Raw genomic sequence first — 20885 nt, 5'->3', positions numbered from 1 at the left:
CTCCAGTCCTCCAGTAACCCCTACAGTATACATCATGTAGGGCAGTGTTTCCCAACTCCAGTCCTCCAGTAACCCCTACAGCACACATCATGTAGGGCAGTGTTTCCCAACTCCAGTCCTCCAGTAACCCCTACAGTACACATCATGTAGGGCAGTGTTTCCCAACTCCAGTCCTCCAGTAACCCCTACAGTACACATCATGTAGGGCAGTGTTTCCCAACTCCAGTCCTCCAGTAACCCCTACAGTATACATCATGTAGGGCAGTGTTTCCCAACTCCAGTCCTCCAGTAACCCCTACAGTATACATCATGTAGGGCAGTGTTTCCCAACTCCAGTCCTCCAGTAACCCCTACAGTATACATCATGTAGGGCAGTGTTTCCCAACTCCAGTCCTCCAGTAACCCCTACAGTACACATTATGTAGGGCAGTGTTTCCCAACTCCAGTCCTCCAGTAACCCCTACAGCACACATGTAGGGCAGTGTTTCCCAACTCCAGTCCTCCAGTAACCCCTACAGTACACATTTTTGTTGTAACCCTGGACAAGCACACCTGATTTAACTTGTCAAGCCGTCAATGAGTTGGATTAAAAATACACTGAATTGTGTTAAGTAAAATTATCCTCTTGGGAAATGGTTAGATATTACTGTGAGCCTACAACAATGTCACATGCAAATTCAGATCAAATTCAAATCTAATTTTGAGGAAGGAAAACAAAATAAAATTCAAGGAAAACATTCGATAACTCAATAGTATAAGGTTGAGAAGTTTGAGCCATATTCAGCGCAGAGTACAACATAACACAACGTCGCAGATAGAAATGGAATGTATAGGCCTGACACTAGGCTACGCTTCCGGTATACAATACAGACCTATCTGTTCTACCGATCGCTTTTCTAGTTTCTGCACAGTTGCGCCCTCTATGAATGACCCACGCTTCTGTACGCATTCACACGACACACAGCTCCTGGAATCATGGCGGACGGTCACAGCAACAACAATCATGTCCCTGTTTTGCTTTCATTTTCGGCGTTTTCGCGGCCGTCCTCTGTCCCTGTTGGTTCTGGATATGAAGTGCTCATTCAAAAGTTTTTGTCACTATACGGACGCCAGATTGACCTCCGTCGTAAATTCATGATTCAATTGTATTCGGACGAGTGGGCACAGTACATTGATTTGCCGAAAGGATTCATCATATCTGAGAAATGCAAGCTACGATTTGTACCTTTGGAAACGGATGTAAGATTCTACCGTTTAGTTTCTTCATTGCAAATGTTGTATATAATGATGCACATTATCGCCCAAAAAGTCAAAACCTACTAACTTACAGTACTTTGACAAATTGAATTGGTTTCATAGAGACTGAGTTGAAAACGGTTCACTGCAATACTTTGTAGCTTGGCCTACTTGTCAGTAATACGGTCGCTGTCACAAATGCCCAATTTCTTGTAGGCTACATGTTTGTTCCAAAATGGTAGAGAAATACTAGCTATCATCCAACATTCATTACAGTATTTAATTTAGGTTGCCATGTTTCATATTTATTAAATGTATATTGAATTAGTTTACATAATTATAAAGTCTTTACTGTACAGTAGGTGTCAGTGAAGAGAGATGCATGGAAATTATCAACTTGGTGTAATTATTTATTTAACGTAATTGTTCTACTGTGAAAATCGAAGTCTTGGAGTCTACTAATACAGTAACTTATGTAGAAAGTTTTATATAAGGGAAATTAATAATTTTATTTGGCTACAGTAGGCTATTTTACCAATACACCCTATTTAGTGTGAACTGGCCAAAACAAACGTAGACTTGTATCATTATCACTATGTATCTTGTATTTGTGTATCACTAATACAGTAGTAGCCTGAGCTAAATAATCATACAAAATGCATAATATTTGCTTTTGAGTAGTAGGGCTACAAACACCAACAATATTGCCTAAAAATGACGTGCAGAAGTTGCCATTGTAAACCATCAAAGCTGTAATTGTAGTGTGACTGACAAAAATGGGACGTGGGTCGTTCTTGAATTGCGGTAGCGTTTGTGCATGGCATTCTGGGGGAAGAAACGTAAGGTTCTTGTATATCTTTGTAATGAATGATTTTCAAGGCGCTAACATCAAAGTTCATGAAACTGAGGGAGTGGTATTTTAATATTCGCCTTTGTTTTCATTGGTCTATACAATATATTAAATACTTTTCACTTCCTAGCATTACAAACAATTGAAAGATATCTCTAAATCCTCAAAACATGTCGCTACACATCACCACTGGGACAAGCCAATTTGCTTACCCTAAGTCCTTTAAACCGTGCATAATGTTTGATCGTATACCCTGCATGCACAATTATTAGGCAAATTGTATTCCTCAGGATTCATTTTATTGTTGAACAATCACAATGCCGTCAGTCAATCCAAAATGTTATTGAACCTCAAACCTGAATGTTTAACAAAGGAAAAGTGAGTTTTGTCTTTCTCAGAGGAATATATAAGTGTGCACAATTTATTAGGCAACTATTAGTGTGCACAATTATTAGGGAACTAAATTACAAAAATAATTTCTCCAAACTCACTTGTTTATTCTCAATTTTTAGAGTAAGTGTAACAAATAAGTAACACAAAATGACAATTAAATAAAAATGTTGGCCTTTCAAAAATATTCAGTGACCAATATAGCCACCCTCCTTTTCAATAACTGTCATGAGTCTTCCGTCCATGGAGTCAGTTTCTTGATCTGTTCACGATCAACTTTCACTGAAGACGCAACCACAGCCTCCCAAATGCTGTTCAAAGAGGTGTATTGTCTCCCCTCACTGTAAATCTCACGTTTGAGAAGGGCCCACAAGTTCTCAATAGGATTTAAGTCAGGTGAGGAAGGGGGGTCAGGTCGTTATTCGGGCATCTTTGAGGCCCTTGCTGGCTAGCCAAGCAGTGGAGTACATGGATGCAGGTGATGGAGCATTGTCCTGCATAAAGATCATGGCCTTCTTGAATGCTGAGGACTTCTTCCTGTACCACTGATAGAAGACAGAATGTTCCAGAAACTGGCAGTAGGTTTGGGAGTTGAGTTTCAGTCCATCTTCAACCACGAAAAGGTCCAACTACCTCATCCTTAGTGATAGCAGCCTATACCAGTACCACCTCCTCCACCTTGCTGGCGCCTGACTCGAAGTGGTGCCCCTGTGTCCATTACTGATCTAGCCACGGGCCCATCCATCTGGTCCATCAAGAGTCACTCTCCATAAAACCTTAGGGCAAAGAAATACCTGAAGATAGATTTTTCAATCTTGACGCTTCAACTTGTGAATCTTATTCAGTGGTGGTTGTGTTTCAGCCTTCTTGACCTTGGCCATGTCTCTGAGCACTTGACACCTGGACAGTCCAGGTAGGTTGCAGTTCTGGAATATGGTGGCACTGGAGGATAATGGGTTCCTGGTAGCTTGACGTTTAATTCTTCTCAAGTCTTTTGCAGTTAATTTGCGCCTTTTCTTCTCCATTCGTTTTTTTTGTGGCCCAGTTGACTATTCGCAACAAAATGTTTGATTGTCCGGTTGTCACACCTCAATAGTTTAGCTATTTCAAGAGTGTTGCATCCGTCTGAAAGGCATTTTAAAACTGTTGACTTTTCAGTGTCAGTTGGCCCATTTTACCTGAGGTAATGAAGCTGCCTAATAATTATGCACACCTTGATATAAGGTGTTATTGACTTTCGCCACACCCTCCCTCATTACACAGACACATATCACCTGAAAATGATTCAATCCAATAAGCATTCAAGTTTATATTGTTTGGAGTTGGAACATGTACATAGAAATAACGATAAGATCAGAATACTCACTTGCCTAATAATTGTGCACGCAGTGTATAAACAGCCCACTGGGCACAGACTTCAAATCAACGTCTATTCCACATTGGGTCAACGTAATTTCATTGAAATGAAGTAGAAAACAACGTTGATTTAACCAGTGTGTGCCCATTGGGAGTTCAATATGAACAAAAACATGTTTGATGTGTAACTATTTGTAATTTAATTTTTTTAAATTTATGTTTGCAAAGGGAAGGCAAGGGACGCAAATGCTACCAACATTCAGGAACGACCCTCGTGTAATCCTTGGGAGGCTTTCCACTGATTCCAATGGCAGCTGTCAATGGAACCCCAAAGGAACCACTGGCACCACTAGAGATGACAATGCCATTGATCCTTTAGTAACAAAGAAATAGAATGACAAAAGTGGGTATACCTGTTTCAAAGCAACACTCTACCCGTTTCAAAGCAACTCTCTGCACGTTTCAAAGCAACTCTACCCGTTTCAAAGCAGCGCTCTACCCGTTTCAAAGCAACTCTCTGCCCGTTCCAAAGCAACTCTCTGCCCGTTCCAAAGCAACTCTCTGCCCGTTCCAAAGCAACTCTCTGCCCGTTCCAAAGCAACGCTCTGCCCGTTCCAAAGCAACTCTCTGCCCGTTCCAAAGCAACTCTCTGCCCATTCCAAAGCAACGCTCTGCCCGTTCCAAAGCAACGCTCTGCCCGTTCCAAAGCAACGCTCTGCCCGTTCCAAAGCAACTCTCTACCCGTTTTCAAAGCAACTCTCTACCCGTTTTCAAAGCAACTCTCTACCCGTTCCAAAGCAACTCTCTACCCGTTTTCAAAGCAACTCTCTACCCGTTTTCAAAGCAACTCTCTACCCGTTTTCAAAGCAACTCTCTACCCGTTTTCAAAGCAACTCTCTACCCGTTTTCAAAGCAACTCTCTACCCGTTTTCAAAGCAACTCTCTACCCGTTTTCAAAGCAACTCTCTACCTGTTTTTTACAGTGGTGGAAAAAGTACCCCATTGTCATACTTGACTAAAAGTAAAGATAAGATGATAGAAAATGACTCAAGTGAAAGTCGCCCAGTAAAGTTTTTGGTTTTAAATATACTTAAGTATCAAATGTTAAAGTATAAACCATTTCAAATTCCTTTTATTAAGCAAACCAGATGCCACACATTAAAATGTATTTATTTATTTATGGATAGCCTGGGACACACCAACACTCAGACTATCAGGTTTCAGTTAGGACCCAGATTCAGGTCAGATCAGGTCAGGTCAGATTCAGGCAGGCTCAGGGACAGGCAGGCGGGCTTAGTGTCAGGGCAGGCAAGAGGTCAAAACCGGGAGGACTAGGAAAAACAGGAACTCTGAAAACACGTGGGTAAGCTTGACAAGACGAACTGGCAACAGACAAACAGAGAACACGGGTATAAATACACGGGATGATGGGGAAGATGGGCAACAGCTGGAGAGGGGTGGAGACAAGCACAAAGACAGGTGAAACAGATCAGGGTGTGACACAGACATAATTTAGTAACTGAAGCATGTGTGTATAGTGAGGCTGCAGATCAGAGGCAGTAGGGATGACCAGGGATGTTCTCTGTTTAGTGAGTCCTCCAGATCACTGGCAGTAGGGATGACCAGGGATGTTCTCTGTTTAGTGAGTCCTCCAGATCAGAGGCAGTAGGGATGACCAGGGATGTTGTCTTGACAATTGTGTGAATTGGACCATTTTCCTGTTCTGCTAAGCATTCAAAATGTTACGAGTACTTTTGGCTGTCAGGGAAAATGTATGGAGTAAAAAGTACATTATTTTCTTCAGGAATGTAGTTCAATAAAATGTGTTAGAAATATAAATAATGGAGTACAGATACCCCAAAACATACTTAAGTAGTACTTTGAAGTACTTTACACCAATGTTTTTTTTTTGTATATCAATTGAACCCCTATTGTAACCATCAAATTGTATTGGTCACATACAGTACACGTGATTAGCAGATGTTATTGCAGGTTTAGCGAAATGCTTGTGCTTCTACCTCCGACAGTGCAGTAATATCTAACAAATTACACAACATATACCCAAATACACACAAATCTAAGTAGGAATGAAAAAAAATAACTATATACATATGGACGAGCGATGTCCGAGCGGAACGGACTAAGATACAGTAGAATAGTATGGTTATTGTACACAGACAGAACTTGGCGCCGACGGAGATGGCAGCATCGCGACTAGATCTTAGGAACCATTGGCAAGTCTTACTGTCCAATGTTTGTTAAAAGATGGTCATAAATACATTATGATACACTATAATTATTTATGAATGTAACTTAGAAATGCCTCATGTTGTCAGTTCAACTGTCGTACCCCATCAGAACCCAAAATATAAGCTTGTTTTACTCCCAATATTTGTAAACAAACACTGTATAAGCGTCAAAACATGGTTAAAATGATACGTTTGATATCATGGATGCTTTGTTATTGTTCCAATTAAGGACTTTTTGACTAAAAAAAACATGATCAATGGTGAATCTCCATTAAAAGCGTTTTTTTAGTTCAGGGCTTAATGTGTCTGGTGAACTGGAACTAGATGTTTCAAATCTTATTGTACGATTACAACCAAATTACAGAGAGACAGTGGCAAACTATTCACTCAACCCTGAGAAATGTCTTTGTCGTGATGTCACAATACTATTTCTCCCTTCCTTATTATAATAGCAATAGTGATATTAAAGATATGTTCATTAAATGAATACTCTGCCGCGCCATTGAGATATTAAAAAGAGATGAAGGGAAATGCCTGAGCAATACTGGGCTGAGCTGTTACAACGATAGGATTACAAGCATGTCGCTAATTTAATTATTTTTCTTCTTGGCATTAAGCTATAATCTACTGAATATACAACAGCTGAACCAAACCAGAATGTTCAATTTGATAATTTCTATTATACTATAGATACCATATTTCATAGTACATCAAATATTATGATTAAGATTCCTTTATTGTCCAATTTTACACAAGGCTCCAATGGAAATCCGTCTTCCACTTTATCCCAACTCCTCTGAAAGACACACATAGTCAATTTTACGACAAATACTTATTTCTCCTCAAAGACAAAGCAGTCAACTAAGCTCAGTCATTGATAATGTAGACTAAATATAAAACTATGATGGCAAAACCATAAATCATCCTATTGTTTTATATGCAGGTGACAATACTGGGGAACCTGATCCCAGCCACCACGGTTTTCTTCTGCTGTGACATGCAGGAAAGATTCCGCCCAGCTATCAAGTACTTCGGTGACATCATCAGTGTGGGACAGAGACTGGTAAATTGACCCCCTTTTCATACACCCTTGTTAATTTACATTTAAACAATATTTATGTACAGTACCAGCCAAACGTTTGGACACACCTACTCATTCAAGGGTTTCTCTTTATTTTTACTATTTTCTACATTGTAGAATAATAGTGAAGACATCAAAACTATGAAATAACACATATGGAATCATGTAGTAACCAAAAAAGTGTTAAACAAATCAAAATATATTTTATATTTGAGATTATTCAAAGTAGCCACCCTTTGCCTTGATGACAGCTTTGCACACTATGTCCTGACAAAATAAATAGTGAGCCTATCACAAAAATGAAAATAAATGTCAAGAAAACTGTAGGCAGTTAGACCATTATTTATCATTACCGCACATCAGAGGCATGGAAAAATGGGCAAATGGACTTGAAAATGGTTGGTATGGCGGCAGCCTGGTCTCAGAGCATTTCATATTATTCTGTATGTAAACCCCAAGGCAATGCATTTAGTATGATATATTACATTTCGTATGGTATGTATTCATTTGTGGATGTCCATCAACCATTTCATATGATAGGCTATGTTATGAATTACAATTTGTATTATATGTTAAACATTAGCAAAACGCACAATATGTTACAAATTTGCTAAACATACTATATGTTACGAATTCTAGCTAGGTGTCTAACGTTAGTTAGCAATAAGAGAATTTAAAATGCCAAGAGTGTGCAAAGATGTCAAGGCAAAGGGTGGCTACTTTGATGAATATAAAATATATTTTGATTTCTTTAACACTTTTTTGGTTACTTCCATATGTGTTAATTCATAGTTTTTATGTCTTCACTACTATTCTACAATGTAGAAAATAGTAAAAATAAAGAAAAACCCTTGAATGAGTAGGTGTGTCCACACTTTTGATACTGTAAATATACACTACCATTCAAAATTTAGGGTCACTTAGAAATGTCCTTGTTTTTGAAATATTTTTTATTTTTTTACCATTAAAATAACATCAAATTGATCAGAAATACAGTGTAGACACTGTTAATGTTGTAAATGACTATTGTAGCTGGAAACGGCAGATTATTTTATGGAATATCTACATAGGGGTACAGAGGTCCCTTATCAGCAACCATCACTCCTGTTCCAATGCCACGTTGTGTTAGCTAATCCAAGTTTATCATTTTAAAAGGCTAATTGATCGTTAGAAAACCCTTTTGCAATTATGTTAGCACAGCTGAAAACTGTTGTGCTGATTAAAGAAGCAATAAAACTGACCTTCTTTAGACTAGTTGAGTCTCGGAAGCATCAGCATTTGTGGGTTTGATTACAGGCTCAAAATGTCCAGAAACAAATAACTTTTTTCTGAAACTCGCCAGTCTATTCTTGTTCTGAGAAATGAAGACTATTCCATGCGAGAAATTGCCAAGAAACTGAAGATCTCGTACAATGCTGTGTACTACTCCCTTCACAGAACAGCGCAAACTGGCCCTAACCAGAATAGAAAGAGGAGTGGGAGGCCCCGGTGCAGAACTGAGCAAGAGGACAAGTACATTAGTGTCTAGTTTGAGAAACAGACGCATCACAGGTCCTCAACTGGCAGCTTCATTAAATAGTACCCGCAAAACACCAGTCTCAACGTGAACAGTGAAGAGGCGACTCCGGGATGTTGGCCTTCTAGGCAGAATTGCAAAGCCATAATAATAATAATAATAATAATAATTTACATTTCCTGTTGCTGTGGGATTATTTTCCTTCTGTTGAAAACTGGCTCAAATTAAGATCCTACATCTGTATATGACATTTATATATTCCCCTCTCTCTTTCCATCCCCTCTACTGTGTAGCTTCAGGGGGCTCGTATCCTGGGGATTCCCGTCATCGTGTCGGAGCAGTACCCCAAAGGCCTGGGTAGCACGGTGCAGGAGATGGACCTTACTGGAGCCAGGCTGGTGTTCCCTAAGACCAAGTTCTCCATGGTGCTGCCTGAGGCCGAGGCAGCCCTGGCCGACCTGCCGGGGGTCCGCAGCGTGGTACTGTTCGGGGTGGAGGTAAGGTTCAGAGAGAGGGAGACTGTCCTTGAATTGCAAATCGACTCCCAGACTGTACGGCGTTTGCACTTGTGGAGATATGAGAGGGTGTGATAGCTGTAGGGAATAGAGAAAGATGGAGCTCCCACCATATTGCTTACACCAATGGTTCCCAACCTTTTCTGAACCGTGGCAAGGGATAAAACATTCGGCTGCACACCTAACATTTCCCGATTTTAAATTATTTAGTGGTAATGACCTCCATCTGATCAAAAAAAAGATTAAATAGTGTTAATTTGAAATATTTTGATCGTTTTCATATACTGAACAAAAATATTAATGCAACATGTAAAGTGTTGGTCCCATGTTTCAAGAGCTGAAGTAAAAGATCCCCAAAAATGTTCCATATGCACAAAAAGCTTATTTCTCTCAAATTTTGTGCACAAATGTGTTTACATCCCTGTTAGTGAGCATTTCTCCTTTGCCAAGATAATCCATCCACCTGACAGGTGTGGCATATCAAGAAGCTGATTAAACAGCATGGTCATTACACAGGTGCACCTTGTGCTGGGGACAATAAAAGGCCACTCTAAAATGTGCAGTTTTGTTACACAACACAATGCCACAGATGCCTCAAGTTTTGAGGGAGCGTGCAATTGGCATGCTGACTGCAGAAATGTCCACCAGGGCTATTGCCAGAGAATTGAATGTTGATTTCTCTACCATAAGTTTATCGTTAGAAAACGATCGTTTTAGAGAATTTGGCAGTACTTCCAACTGTCCTCACAACCACAGACCACGTGTAAGCACGCCAGCCCAGGGGAAAAACTCATTCTGATTACCTGGGCCTGGCTCCCGAGTGTGTGGACATATGCCCACCCATGGCTGCGCCCCTGCCCAGTCATGTGAAAACCATAGATTAGGGCCAAATAAATTTATTTCAGTAGATTTTTTTATTTCATTTTTTATTTATTTTTATTTCACTGTAAGTGAAATTGTTGAAATTTTTGCATGTTGCATTTGTGTGTAACCATTTAAGAGTGTCCCGCAAATCCACGGCAGCAAGAAAAAAATGTAGCTCTGGTAAAGTAGGTCTTTAGTTTTGAACGGTTTGAGGTGCTAGAGATGAGTGGTTTTCTACATTCTAAAGATACAAACCATAGACACAAAGCCATGCTCCTTTTGTTTCTGTAGCAGAGGCTGTGCTACAGCTAAGCCTAATCAGACTTGCCTGTGCTAATGTTTTTCACAGGCAAAGTAAAATGATACAAATGACTTTGCTCGTAATGCACACCCCTTTAAATGATACAAATGACACTGCTCGTAATGCACAACCCTTTAAATGATACAAATGACTTTGCTCGTAATGCACACCCCTTTAAATGATACAAATGACACTGCTCGTAATGCACACCCCTTTAAATGATACAAATGACACTGCTCGTAATGCACACCCCTTTAAATGATACAAATGACTTTGCTCGTAATGCACAACCCTTTAAATGATACAAATGACTTTGCTCGTAATGCACACCCCTTTAAATGATACAAATGACTTTGCTCGTAATGCACACCCCTTTAAATGATACAAATGACTTTGCTCGTAATGCACACCCCTTTAAATGATACAAATTACTTTGATCGTAATGCACACCCCTTTAAATGATACAAATTACTTTGCTCGTAATGCACACCCCTTTAAATGCTACAAATGACTTTGATCGTAATGCACACCCCTTTAAATGATACAAATGACTTTGATCGTAATGCACATCCCCTTTAAATGATACAAATGTAACAACAGCCTGATCACACTGGACTTGAAACAACCACACAGATGTAACCATGTGACATGTAATGGTTTATCTGACCGCCACTAGGCTCCCAAATCAGATTCCCGGTGCATCCCACAGGTCACGTTTATAAGTGAATGTTACAAAAAAGAATAATAATACTAAGATTAGGAAAAGTTTTGCAGTACTCCTGAGAGTTCCTCAAGGCACACCAGTGTTAAAAACCACTGGTTTACACAGTGGTTTTGGGAGCCTAGTGGGAGCCTAGTAATCAAATGGCTACCAGAACTATTTGCATTGTGTGCCCCCCAACCCCTCTTTTACGCTGCTGCTACTCTCTGTTTATCATATTTGCATAGTCACTTTAACTATACATTCATGTACATACTACCTCAATTGGACCGACCAACCAGTGCTGCCGCACATTGACTAACCGGGCTATCTGCATTGTGTCCCACCACCCACCACCCGCCAACCCCTCTTTTACGCTACTGCTACTCTCTGTTCATCATATATGCATAGTCACTTTAACCATATCTACATGTACATACTACCTCAATAAGCCTGACTAACCGGTGTCTGTATGTAGCCTCGCTACTGTATATATCCTCGCTACTGTATATATCCTCTACTGTATATAGCCTCACTACTGTTATTTTTCACTGTATTTTTTATTTCTTTACCTACCTATTGTTCACCTAATACCTTTTTTGCACTATTGGTTAGAGCCTGTAAGTAAACATTTCACTGTTGTATTCGGTGCACGTGACAAATAAACTTGTACTCAAATTGTATAGGGGGAGACTGTCTTACACGTTGCCGCCATCTAGGGGTGTAGTCTAGTGGTACAGTTGATTGGACAGCAGAGGGTGAAATCCCAGTACAGTACAATTAGAACGTATGCACTTAATAACCAAAGATATGTCCTTATTAGTAGCCATTTTGTCATGAACATAGCTCTTCCTATAAGTAACCCAGACCTCCTGTGTTGTCTGTCTCAGACCCATGTGTGCATCCAGCAGACAGCCCTGGACCTGCTAGCAAGGGGTTTCGAGGTGCACATGGTGGCAGACTCCACCTCATCCCGTAGCATGATGGACAGAATGTTTGCACTGGACGTAAGTATCATATTTTCATGTATTTATTTAAATGTATATTTTCATATTTATTTTTATTTAACCTTTTTATTTAACTAGGCAAGTCCGTTAAGAACAAATTCTTATTTTAAAACGACGGCCTACCCCGGCCAAACCTTCCCCTAACCAGGACGACGCTGTGCGCCGCCCTATGGGATTCCCGATCACGGCCGGTTGTGATACATTTACATTACATTTACATTTAAGTCATTTAGCAGACGCTCTTATCCAGAGCGACTTACAAATGATACAGCCCAGGATCGAACCAGGGTCTGTAGTGACACCTCTAACACTGAGATGCAGTGCCTTACACCGCTGCGCCACTCGGGAGCCTTATATACATATTTGCATAATATCATGAAAGTGTAATATGTAAACATCACAGGGGTCTCTAACATGGTAGCTCGTTGGTTGTCAATGAGAATTAATCAGTAATATTACGTGATTTCATTTGTGAACACAGAATGCCACAAAGTAAAAAGCAGCAGGTATTGGTATCGCGATAAGACGGCTCTGCTAGGTTAGCTAAGGGATATTGAGTGAATAAGCTATTTGACTCTATTTTCAACAAATATATATGCTGCTGAAAACATTTCTACAAGTTATTTTCAACGTTTTCATGGTGAAAGATGGTGCTTCTAACAACGATCCATTTCAACAATTCCATTTCAGTTCCAGTCAATTCAGGAAGTACACAGATTTTTTTTTTTTTTATGCGTTTCAATTAGTAAAATGTGGAATTGGAAATGGAATTTGGTTTACTTTCTGAATTGAAATGGAATTGACTTCAACCCTGCTACCAACAACAATACATGAGTGTGTGTAGCTGGGACATTTACTTTGTACAGTATGAAGACATTCTTCTAAAAGAAAAGGTTGGAGAGCAGCACCACAACACAGCAGCAGCATCACCACGCAGCAGCATCACCATGCAGTATTACCATATGAACCTACAGTGGGGCAAAAAAGTATTTAGTCAGCCACCAATTGTGCCAGTTCTCCCACTTAAAAAGATGAGAGAGGCCTGTAATTTTCATCGTAGGTACACTTCAACTATGACAGACAAAATGAGGGGAAAAAATCCAGAAAATCACATTGTAGGATTTTTTATGAATTTATTAGCAAATTATGGTGGAAAATAAGTATTTGGTCAATAACAAAAGTTTATCTCAATACTTTGTTATATACCCTTTGTTGGCAATGACAGAGGTCAAACGTTTTCTGTAAGTCTTCACAAGGTTTTCACACGCTGTTGCTGGTATTTTGGCCCATTCCTCCATGCAGATCTCCTCTAGAGCAGTGATGTTTTGGGGCTGTTGCTGGGCAACACGGACTTTCAACTCCCTCCAAAGATTTTCTATGGGGTTGAGATCTGGAGACTGGCTAGGCCACTCCAGGACCTTGAAATGCTTCTTACGAAGCCACTCCTTCGTTGCCCGGGCGGTGTGTTTGGGATCATTGTCATCTGAAAGCCCCAGCCACGTTTTATCTTCAATGCCCTTGCTGATGGAAGGAGGTTTTCACTCAAAATCTCACGATATATGGCCCCATTCATTCTTTCCTTTACACGGATCAGTCGTCCTGGTCCCTTTGCAGAAAAACAGCCCCAAAGCATGATGTTTCCACCCCCATGCTTCACAGTAGGTATGGTGTTCTTTGGATGCAACTCAGCATTCTTTGTCCTCCAAACACGACGAGTTGAGTTTTTACCAAAAAGTTCTATTTTGGTTTCATCTGACCATATGACATTCTCCCAATCTTCTTCTGGATCATCCAAATGCTCTCTAGCAAACTTCAGACGGGCCTGGACATGTACTGGCTTAAGCAGGGGGACACGTCTGGCACTGCAGGATTTGAGTCCCTGGCGGCGTAGTGTGTTACTGATGGTAGGCTTTGTTACTTTGGTCCCAGCTCTCTGCAGGTCATTCACTAGGTCCCCCCGTGTGGTTCTGGGATTTTTGCTCACCGTTCTTGTGATCATTTTGACCCCACGGGGTGAGATCTTGCGTGGAGCCCCAGATCGAGGGAGATTATCAGTGGTCTTGTATGTCTTCCATTTCCTAATAATTGCACCCACAGTTGATTTCTTCAAACCAAGCTGCTTACCTATTGCAGATTCAGTCTTCCCAGCCTGGTGCAGGTCTACAATTTTGTTTCTGGTGTCCTTTGACAGCTCTTTGGTCTTGGCCATAGTGGAGTTTGGAGTGTGACTGTTTGAGGTTGTGGACAGGTGTCTTTTATACTGATAACAAGTTCAAACAGGTGCCATTAATACAGGTAACGAGTGGAGGACAGAGGAGCCTCTTAAAGAAGAAGTTACAGGTCTGTGAGAGCCAGAAATCTTGCTTGTTTGTAGGTGACCAAATACTTATTTTCCACTTAAATTACTTAAATAAATACTTAAATTCATTAAAAATCCTACAATGTGATTTTTCTGGATTTTTTTTCCTCATTTTGTCTGTCGTAGTTGAAGTGTACCTATGATGAAAATTACAGGCCTCTCATCTTTTTAAGTGGGAGAACTTGCACAATTGGTGGCTGACTAAATACTTTTTTGCCCCACTGTATATCAATATTCCATGTTCTACCTACCGCCATTGTGCCTTTGAGCAAGGCACTTCAAACTGATCTGGGGGCGTTGTACTGACTTTGGCTCTGACCCCAACCTCTCTCTTTCTGTATGTACTGTATGTCTACCAGGGAGAATGGGATATGCAAAATACTCATTTCCATTGTTCATGTACTAAACGGACAATAAAGTCATCCTAAAAATAACCTATTGCATAATTTACAGCAGCAGGGTATTTATTAACACACGTCTAGTCAGACTCAGCTCTTACTATGTGCTAGTGGGTACTTGCCTTCTCTTTCTCTGCGTCTCTCTCTCTCTCTGCGTCTCTCTCTCTCTCTGCGTCTCTCTCTCTCTCTCTGCGTCTCTCTCTCTCTCTGCGTCTCTCTCTCTCTCTGCGTCTCTCTCTCTCTCTCTGCGTCTCTCTCTCTCTCTCTGCGTCTCTCTCTCTCTGCGTCTCTCTCTCTCTGCGTCTCTCTCTCTCTGCGTCTCTCTCTCTCTGCGTCTCTCTCTCTCTCTCTCTCTCTGCGTCTCTCTCTCTCTCTGCGTCTCTCTCTCTCTGCATCTCTCTCTCTCTCTGTGTCTCTCTTTCTCTCTCTCTCTGCATCTCTCTCTCTCAATTCAAGGGGCTTTATTGGCATGGGAAACATATGTTAACATTGCCAAAGCAAGTGAGGTAGATAATAAACAAAAGTGAAATTAACAATAAATATGAACAGTAAACATTCCACTCACAGAAGTTCCAAAAGAATAAAGACATAACAAATGTCATATTATGTCTATATACAGTGTTGTAACGATGTACAAATGGTTAAAGTACAAAAGGGAAAATAAATAAGCATAAATATGGGTTGTATTTACAATGGTGTTTGTTCTTCACTGCTTGACCTTTTCTTGTGGCAACAGGTCACAAATCTTGCAGCTGGGATGGCACACTGTGGTATTTCACTCAGTAGATATGAGAGTTTATCACACTGTGGTATTTCACTCAGTAGATATGGGAGTTTATCAAAATTGGGTTTGTCTGCTTTCTCTCTCTGCATCTCTCTCACTTTCTCTTTATATCTTATGCTCTTTATAGGACACATCACTGCACTCTATACTCCTCTGTAAACTGGTCATCTCTGTATACCCGTCACACGACCCACTGGTTGATGCTTATTTATAAAACCCTCTTAGCTCAGATAGGGGGGAGTGAGGCCTAAGAGGGTTCACTCTCCCCTATCTGAGATATCTACTGCAGCCCTCATCCTCCACATACAACACCCATTCTGCCAGTCACATTCTGTTAAAGGTCCTCAAAGCACACACATCCCTGGGTCGCTCGTCTTTTCAGTTCGCTGCAGCTAGTGACTGGAACGAGCTGCAACAAACACTCAAACTGGACAGTTTTATCTACATCTCTTCATTCAAAGACTCAATCATGGACACTCTTACTGACAGTTGTGGCTGGTTCGCGTGATCTATTGATGTCTCGACCTTCTTGCCCTTTGTGCTGTTGTCTGTGCCCAATAATGTTTGTACCCTGTTTTGTGCTGCTACCATGTTGTTGTCATGTTGTGTTGCTACCATGCTGTGTTGTCATGAGTTGATGCCATGCTATGTTGTTGTCTTAGGTCTTTCTTTATGTAGTGGTGTCTCGTCGTGATGTGTGTTTTGTCCTATTTATTTAAATTCCAGCCCCCGCCTTTTACCTTTTGGTAGCCCGTCATTGTAAATACGAATTTGTTCTTCACTGACTTGCCTAGTTAAATAAAGGCTACATAAAAAATAATAATCTCTTTCTATCTCTCTCAGCGAATGGCTCGCACCGGGATCATTGTCACCACCAGTGAGTCTGTCCTCCTCCAGCTGGTAGGCGACAAGGAGCACCCAAAATTCAAGGAGATCCAGAATATCATCAAGGCCAGCACCCCCGAGTCTGGCTTGCTTTCCAAGGTCTAGACTAGGCCACACATGGTGAAAAAGGAAAAGGTAGAATGTGTCCTTATCCACTGATCACAGATTATAGATATGGGTTCATATTCTCATAGTGGTTAAGGATAGAAGTTAGATGTAGAGTAGCCTGATCCTAGATCTGTGGTTAAATTAGTATGTAATGGTTAAGGTTAGGATTGAGGGTAGGGATATCTGTGGTTAGGGACAACTTCTACCATCAAGCAGTGACAGAGAACCAACAGGAATCAAGAGGTTTAAAGGGGCAATCTGCAGTTGCTTAATCTATTTTTGGAGTTATAATTTAATTATATGTACCCATTGATTCTTGAGGAATATAACTTGGAAATGCCTCATGAGCTTAATTCAGCTGTCAACCTTATTTTACTCCAATGTTTGACAACAACAAACACTATATAGCCTCATATATATTGCATCCATAGCTCTGTCTATGAATTTGAGTGGTTACACTTCACCAGCCCCATCCCTTATTTTTTTTCCTGCTGATTTGACGCTTTAAGGTGAATTGGGAGATGGACCAGTTTTCTTTCAGTCCTGGTCTGGGAAGCCCATTGCGTATGCAGCATTTCACTCCAGCTGGATTAAATATTGTGAAAATCTAACCTTGTTGTAGGGAAGGACTTGTCTTGAACTGAAAGTGCACATTGAGGTGATGTCATAGGACCAGTACATTTCCACTGACCAGTTTCATGTGGGTTGATAAACATACACACTGCGTCTCGGACTTGGGAAACCTTGGCTGGGCTTATTTGGTACCAATGATATTTATGCACTGAGCTTTCTAGCCTGCCTGAGCACATGGGTGATTAAGTGCTTGCTTCATGTGACTATTATATTGTATGTGAGTCAGGGTTTGATGTAGAAAAATGAATAAATATGATATATTTCCTAATGTATAATTCCTGTTTCCCTTTTTGTCAACAGCTCACAGTATGACAGTAATTCGGAATTGTACTTCCTCGTCTATTTTTATTATGTGTTCAGTGCCGTATTCTCTTATCTGCCTGTAATGAAAAGGGGGAAATAAATATAAGAAATTGTTGAGACATTTCTTTGATCTAGTTCTTACCTTTTAGTTGGTCCTAAACCATGAAAATAAAACATTGCACAAAAGGCTTATTACACTAGCAAGCCTCATCGTAAATGATAAAAATCTCTCAATGCCGAAAGTGTGTGCAAGCGTGTGAGACTACAGTACCTATCTCACTATCTGGTGTCTACACTACCTATCTCACTATCTGGTGTCTACAGTACCTATCTGACTCTGGTGTCTACACTACCTATCTCACTATCTGGTGTCTACAGTACCTATCTGACTAGTTGGTGTCTATAGTACTTATCTGACTATCTGGTGTCTACAGTACATATCTGACTCTGGTGTCTACAGTACCTATCTGACTATCTGGTGTCTACAGTACCTATCTGACTATTTGGTGTCTACAGTACCTATCTGACTATTTGGTGTCTACAGTACCTATCTCACTATCTGGTGTCTACAGTACCTATCTGACTATTTGGTGTCTACAGTACCTATCTCACTATCTGGTGTCTACAGTACCTATCTCACTATCTGGTGTCTACACTACCTATCTGGTGTCTACAGTACCTATCTGGTGTCTACACTACCTATCTGGTGTCTACAGTACCTATCTGGTGTCTACAGTACCTATCTGGTGTCTACAGTACCTATCTGGTGTCTACACTACCTATCTGGTGTCTACACTACCTATCTGGTGTCTACACTACCTATTTGGTGTCTACACTATCTGAATATCTGGCGTCTATAATACTTATCTGACTCGCTGGTGTCTACATTACCTATCTGACTATTTGGTGTCTACAGTACTTATCTGGTGTCTACACGATCTGACTATCTGGTGTCTATAATACTTATCTGGTGTCTACAGTACCATTCTGACTCCCTGGTGTCTACAGTACCTATTTGGTGTCTACAGTACCATTCTGACTCTCTGGTGTCTACAGTACCTATTTGGTGTCTACAGTACCTATTTGGTGTCTACACTATCTGAATATCTGGTGTCTATAATACTTATCTGACTCTGGTGTCTACACTACCTATCTGACTATCTGGTGTCTACAGTACTTATCTGGTGTCTACACTACCTATCTGGTGTCTACAATTCCTATCTGACTCTCTGGTGTCTATAATAATTATCTGGTGTCTACACTACCTATCTGACTCTCTGGTGTCTACACTACCTATCTGACTATCTGGTGTCTACAGTACCTATCTGGTGTCTACCGTACTTATCTGGTGTCTACACTACCTATCTGGTGTCTACAATTCCTATCTGACTATCTGGTGTCTACAATACTTATCTGGTGTCTACACTACCTATCTGGTGTCTACAATTCCTATCTGACTATCTGGTGTCTACAGTACTTATCTGGTGTCTACAATTCCTATCTGACTATCTGGTGTCTACAATTCCTATCTGACTCTCTGGTGTCTACAGTACCTTAATTATTCATCCCCCAATTGATTTCTTCACATTTTATTGTGCAACAAATGTTTTTTTAAAGAAAAATAAAACACTAATATATCTTGATGAGATAAGTATTCATGACTCTGAGGTCATTAAAGATCCCATGGCACTTATCGTAAGAGTAGGGGTGTTAAACCCGATGTCCTGGCTAAATTTCCAATCTGGCCCTCAAACCATCACGGTCACCTAATAATCCCCAGTTTACAATTGGCTCATTCATCCCCCTCCTCTCCCCTGTAACTATTCCCCAGGTCGTTGCTGTAAATGAGAACGTGTTCTCAGTCAACCTCCCTGGTAAAATAACGGATAAATATTTTTGTTGTTGTTGTTAGAAACCCCTTTGGCAGCGATTAAAGCTGTGGGTTTATTTGGGTAGGTCTCTAAGACCATTGCACACCTGGATTGTGCAATATTGTCCCATTAATCTTTTTATTTATTCTTCAAGCTCTGTCAAGGTGTTAGGAATAATGGCTAGATTTTCAAGCAGATTTAAGTCAAAACTATAACTTGGACACTCAGGAGCAGTGGTAAGCAACTCCAATGTAGATTTGGCTTTGTGTTGTAGGTTATTGTCCTGCTGAAAGGTGAGGTCGGGGGGGCATGTGCCATGCGTGCCCGTTCGGTAATCCGGCCCTGATCCCTGAGCAGTTTCCTTCCTGTCCTGCAGCTCAGTTCAGAAGGATGACTGCATCTATGATGTGTCTGGGTGGTTTAATACAGCATCATTATTAACTGGTCCATGCTTAGAGATATTCAATGTCTGATTTTGTTATTGTTACTGTATATATTCACTGTAAAAACTGAATGTATGACAGCTCTTGGAGGTGGGGCTTTGGCTGAGAGTTTCCTTTTGCCAGGGTGGAGACTTTGTTTTTCACGGAACTCTCAATTTCTAACATGCATAAACACAGAAGTTAATCACACAGCTGACCAAATTATGTAAGATTTTAGTTCTGGGATAACACAGATGATACATTTGTAAACTTCTTGCGAATAAAAACTATTATGTTGTTTTGTATTGGCTGCTCATATGAATACATGTTTGTGTTCACTACTACTGCATGTGCTGTGTTATTAGCCCACTTGTCAGCTCCCTTTTTGGAGTATCAACAACCCCTTTTGAAATATCATTCTTCCTCTCAATATCAATATGTTGTCTTGACCAAGTCAATGCTTCTCCCAGTACAAGTGAATATGGAATGCTAGCTTTCATTCATTTTCTGAATTGTTCATGTTTTTTTTGGGGGGGGGGATTCACCCTTTTTCAATTCATCAACTGGTCTGCATCATGTGATTTTTAAACAACCTATGAGCAGACAAAGGTTAGAAAAAAACACATGATGCATACCAGATGGGGCAGCAGGTAGCCTAGTGGTTAGAGCATTGGGCCAGTAACCGAAAGGTTGCTAGATCGAATCCCCGAGCTGACAAGGTAAAAAAAATCTGCCCTTGAACAAGACAGTTAACCCACTGTTCCCCGGTAGGCCGTCATAGTAAATAAGAATTTGTTCTTACTGACTTGCCTGGTTAAATATATATATATATTTTTTAAATGATGTCATCAGTGTCTCTGTATGATGTCACTCGAAAATACTAATATTCCTCTTATCTTTTTCACTATATACAACACATAGAAATGTGCCGTTTCTCAGATGTTTACGTTGCGCTGGTGCTGGAGATGATGAATTAAAATGTTTCCCCTTTCAATTGTTCCTCACCAGCGATAACCCAGGGATTGACCCTGAAACGGATTGAATAAATAACAACAAC

The 20885-nt window shown here is 40.5% G+C and overlaps 1 protein-coding gene across 3 annotated transcripts; it reads left to right on the top strand.

Annotated features, from left to right (window-relative positions):
- The first annotated feature begins 864 nt into the window (after positions 1-864).
- On the top strand, positions 865-20133 carry LOC139544383 (isochorismatase domain-containing protein 1). 3 transcript variants are annotated; one of them, XM_071351415.1, is made up of 6 exons: positions 940-1239; positions 7025-7144; positions 8972-9175; positions 11949-12065; positions 16450-16626; positions 19681-20133. In XM_071351415.1, exons 1-5 carry the CDS (start codon positions 976-978, stop codon positions 16594-16596), a joined length of 852 nt encoding a protein of 283 aa, XP_071207516.1. In that variant the 5' UTR covers positions 940-975; the 3' UTR covers positions 16597-16626; positions 19681-20133. The 3 variants fall into 3 exon arrangements, with proteins under 3 accessions (XP_071207513.1, XP_071207516.1, XP_071207515.1); XM_071351414.1 differs by having other exon boundaries at positions 19662-20133; XM_071351412.1 differs by lacking the exon at positions 19681-20133 and having other exon boundaries at positions 865-1239; positions 16450-17500.
- The last annotated feature ends 752 nt before the right edge of the window (positions 20134-20885 follow it).

This window comes from Salvelinus alpinus, chromosome 18 (assembly GCF_045679555.1).
Source record: "Salvelinus alpinus chromosome 18, SLU_Salpinus.1, whole genome shotgun sequence".
NCBI lineage: Eukaryota > Metazoa > Chordata > Actinopteri > Salmoniformes > Salmonidae > Salvelinus > Salvelinus alpinus.
This window is presented reverse-complemented; position numbering and strand designations above follow the sequence as displayed.

What these genes read in the sequence shown, in the direction of transcription:
- LOC139544383 (XM_071351415.1), top strand. Translation starts at nt 976, where the DNA reads ATGGCGGACGGTCACAGCAACAACAATCATGTCCCTGTTTTGCTTTCA. An exon ending in TTGTACCTTTGGAAACGGAT is followed by an intron (nt 1,240 to 7,024) that starts GTAAGATTCTAC and finishes TTTTATATGCAG; the next exon opens with GTGACAATACTGGGGAACCT. An exon ending in TGGTACTGTTCGGGGTGGAG is followed by an intron (nt 9,176 to 11,948) that starts GTAAGGTTCAGA and finishes TGTCTGTCTCAG; the next exon opens with ACCCATGTGTGCATCCAGCA.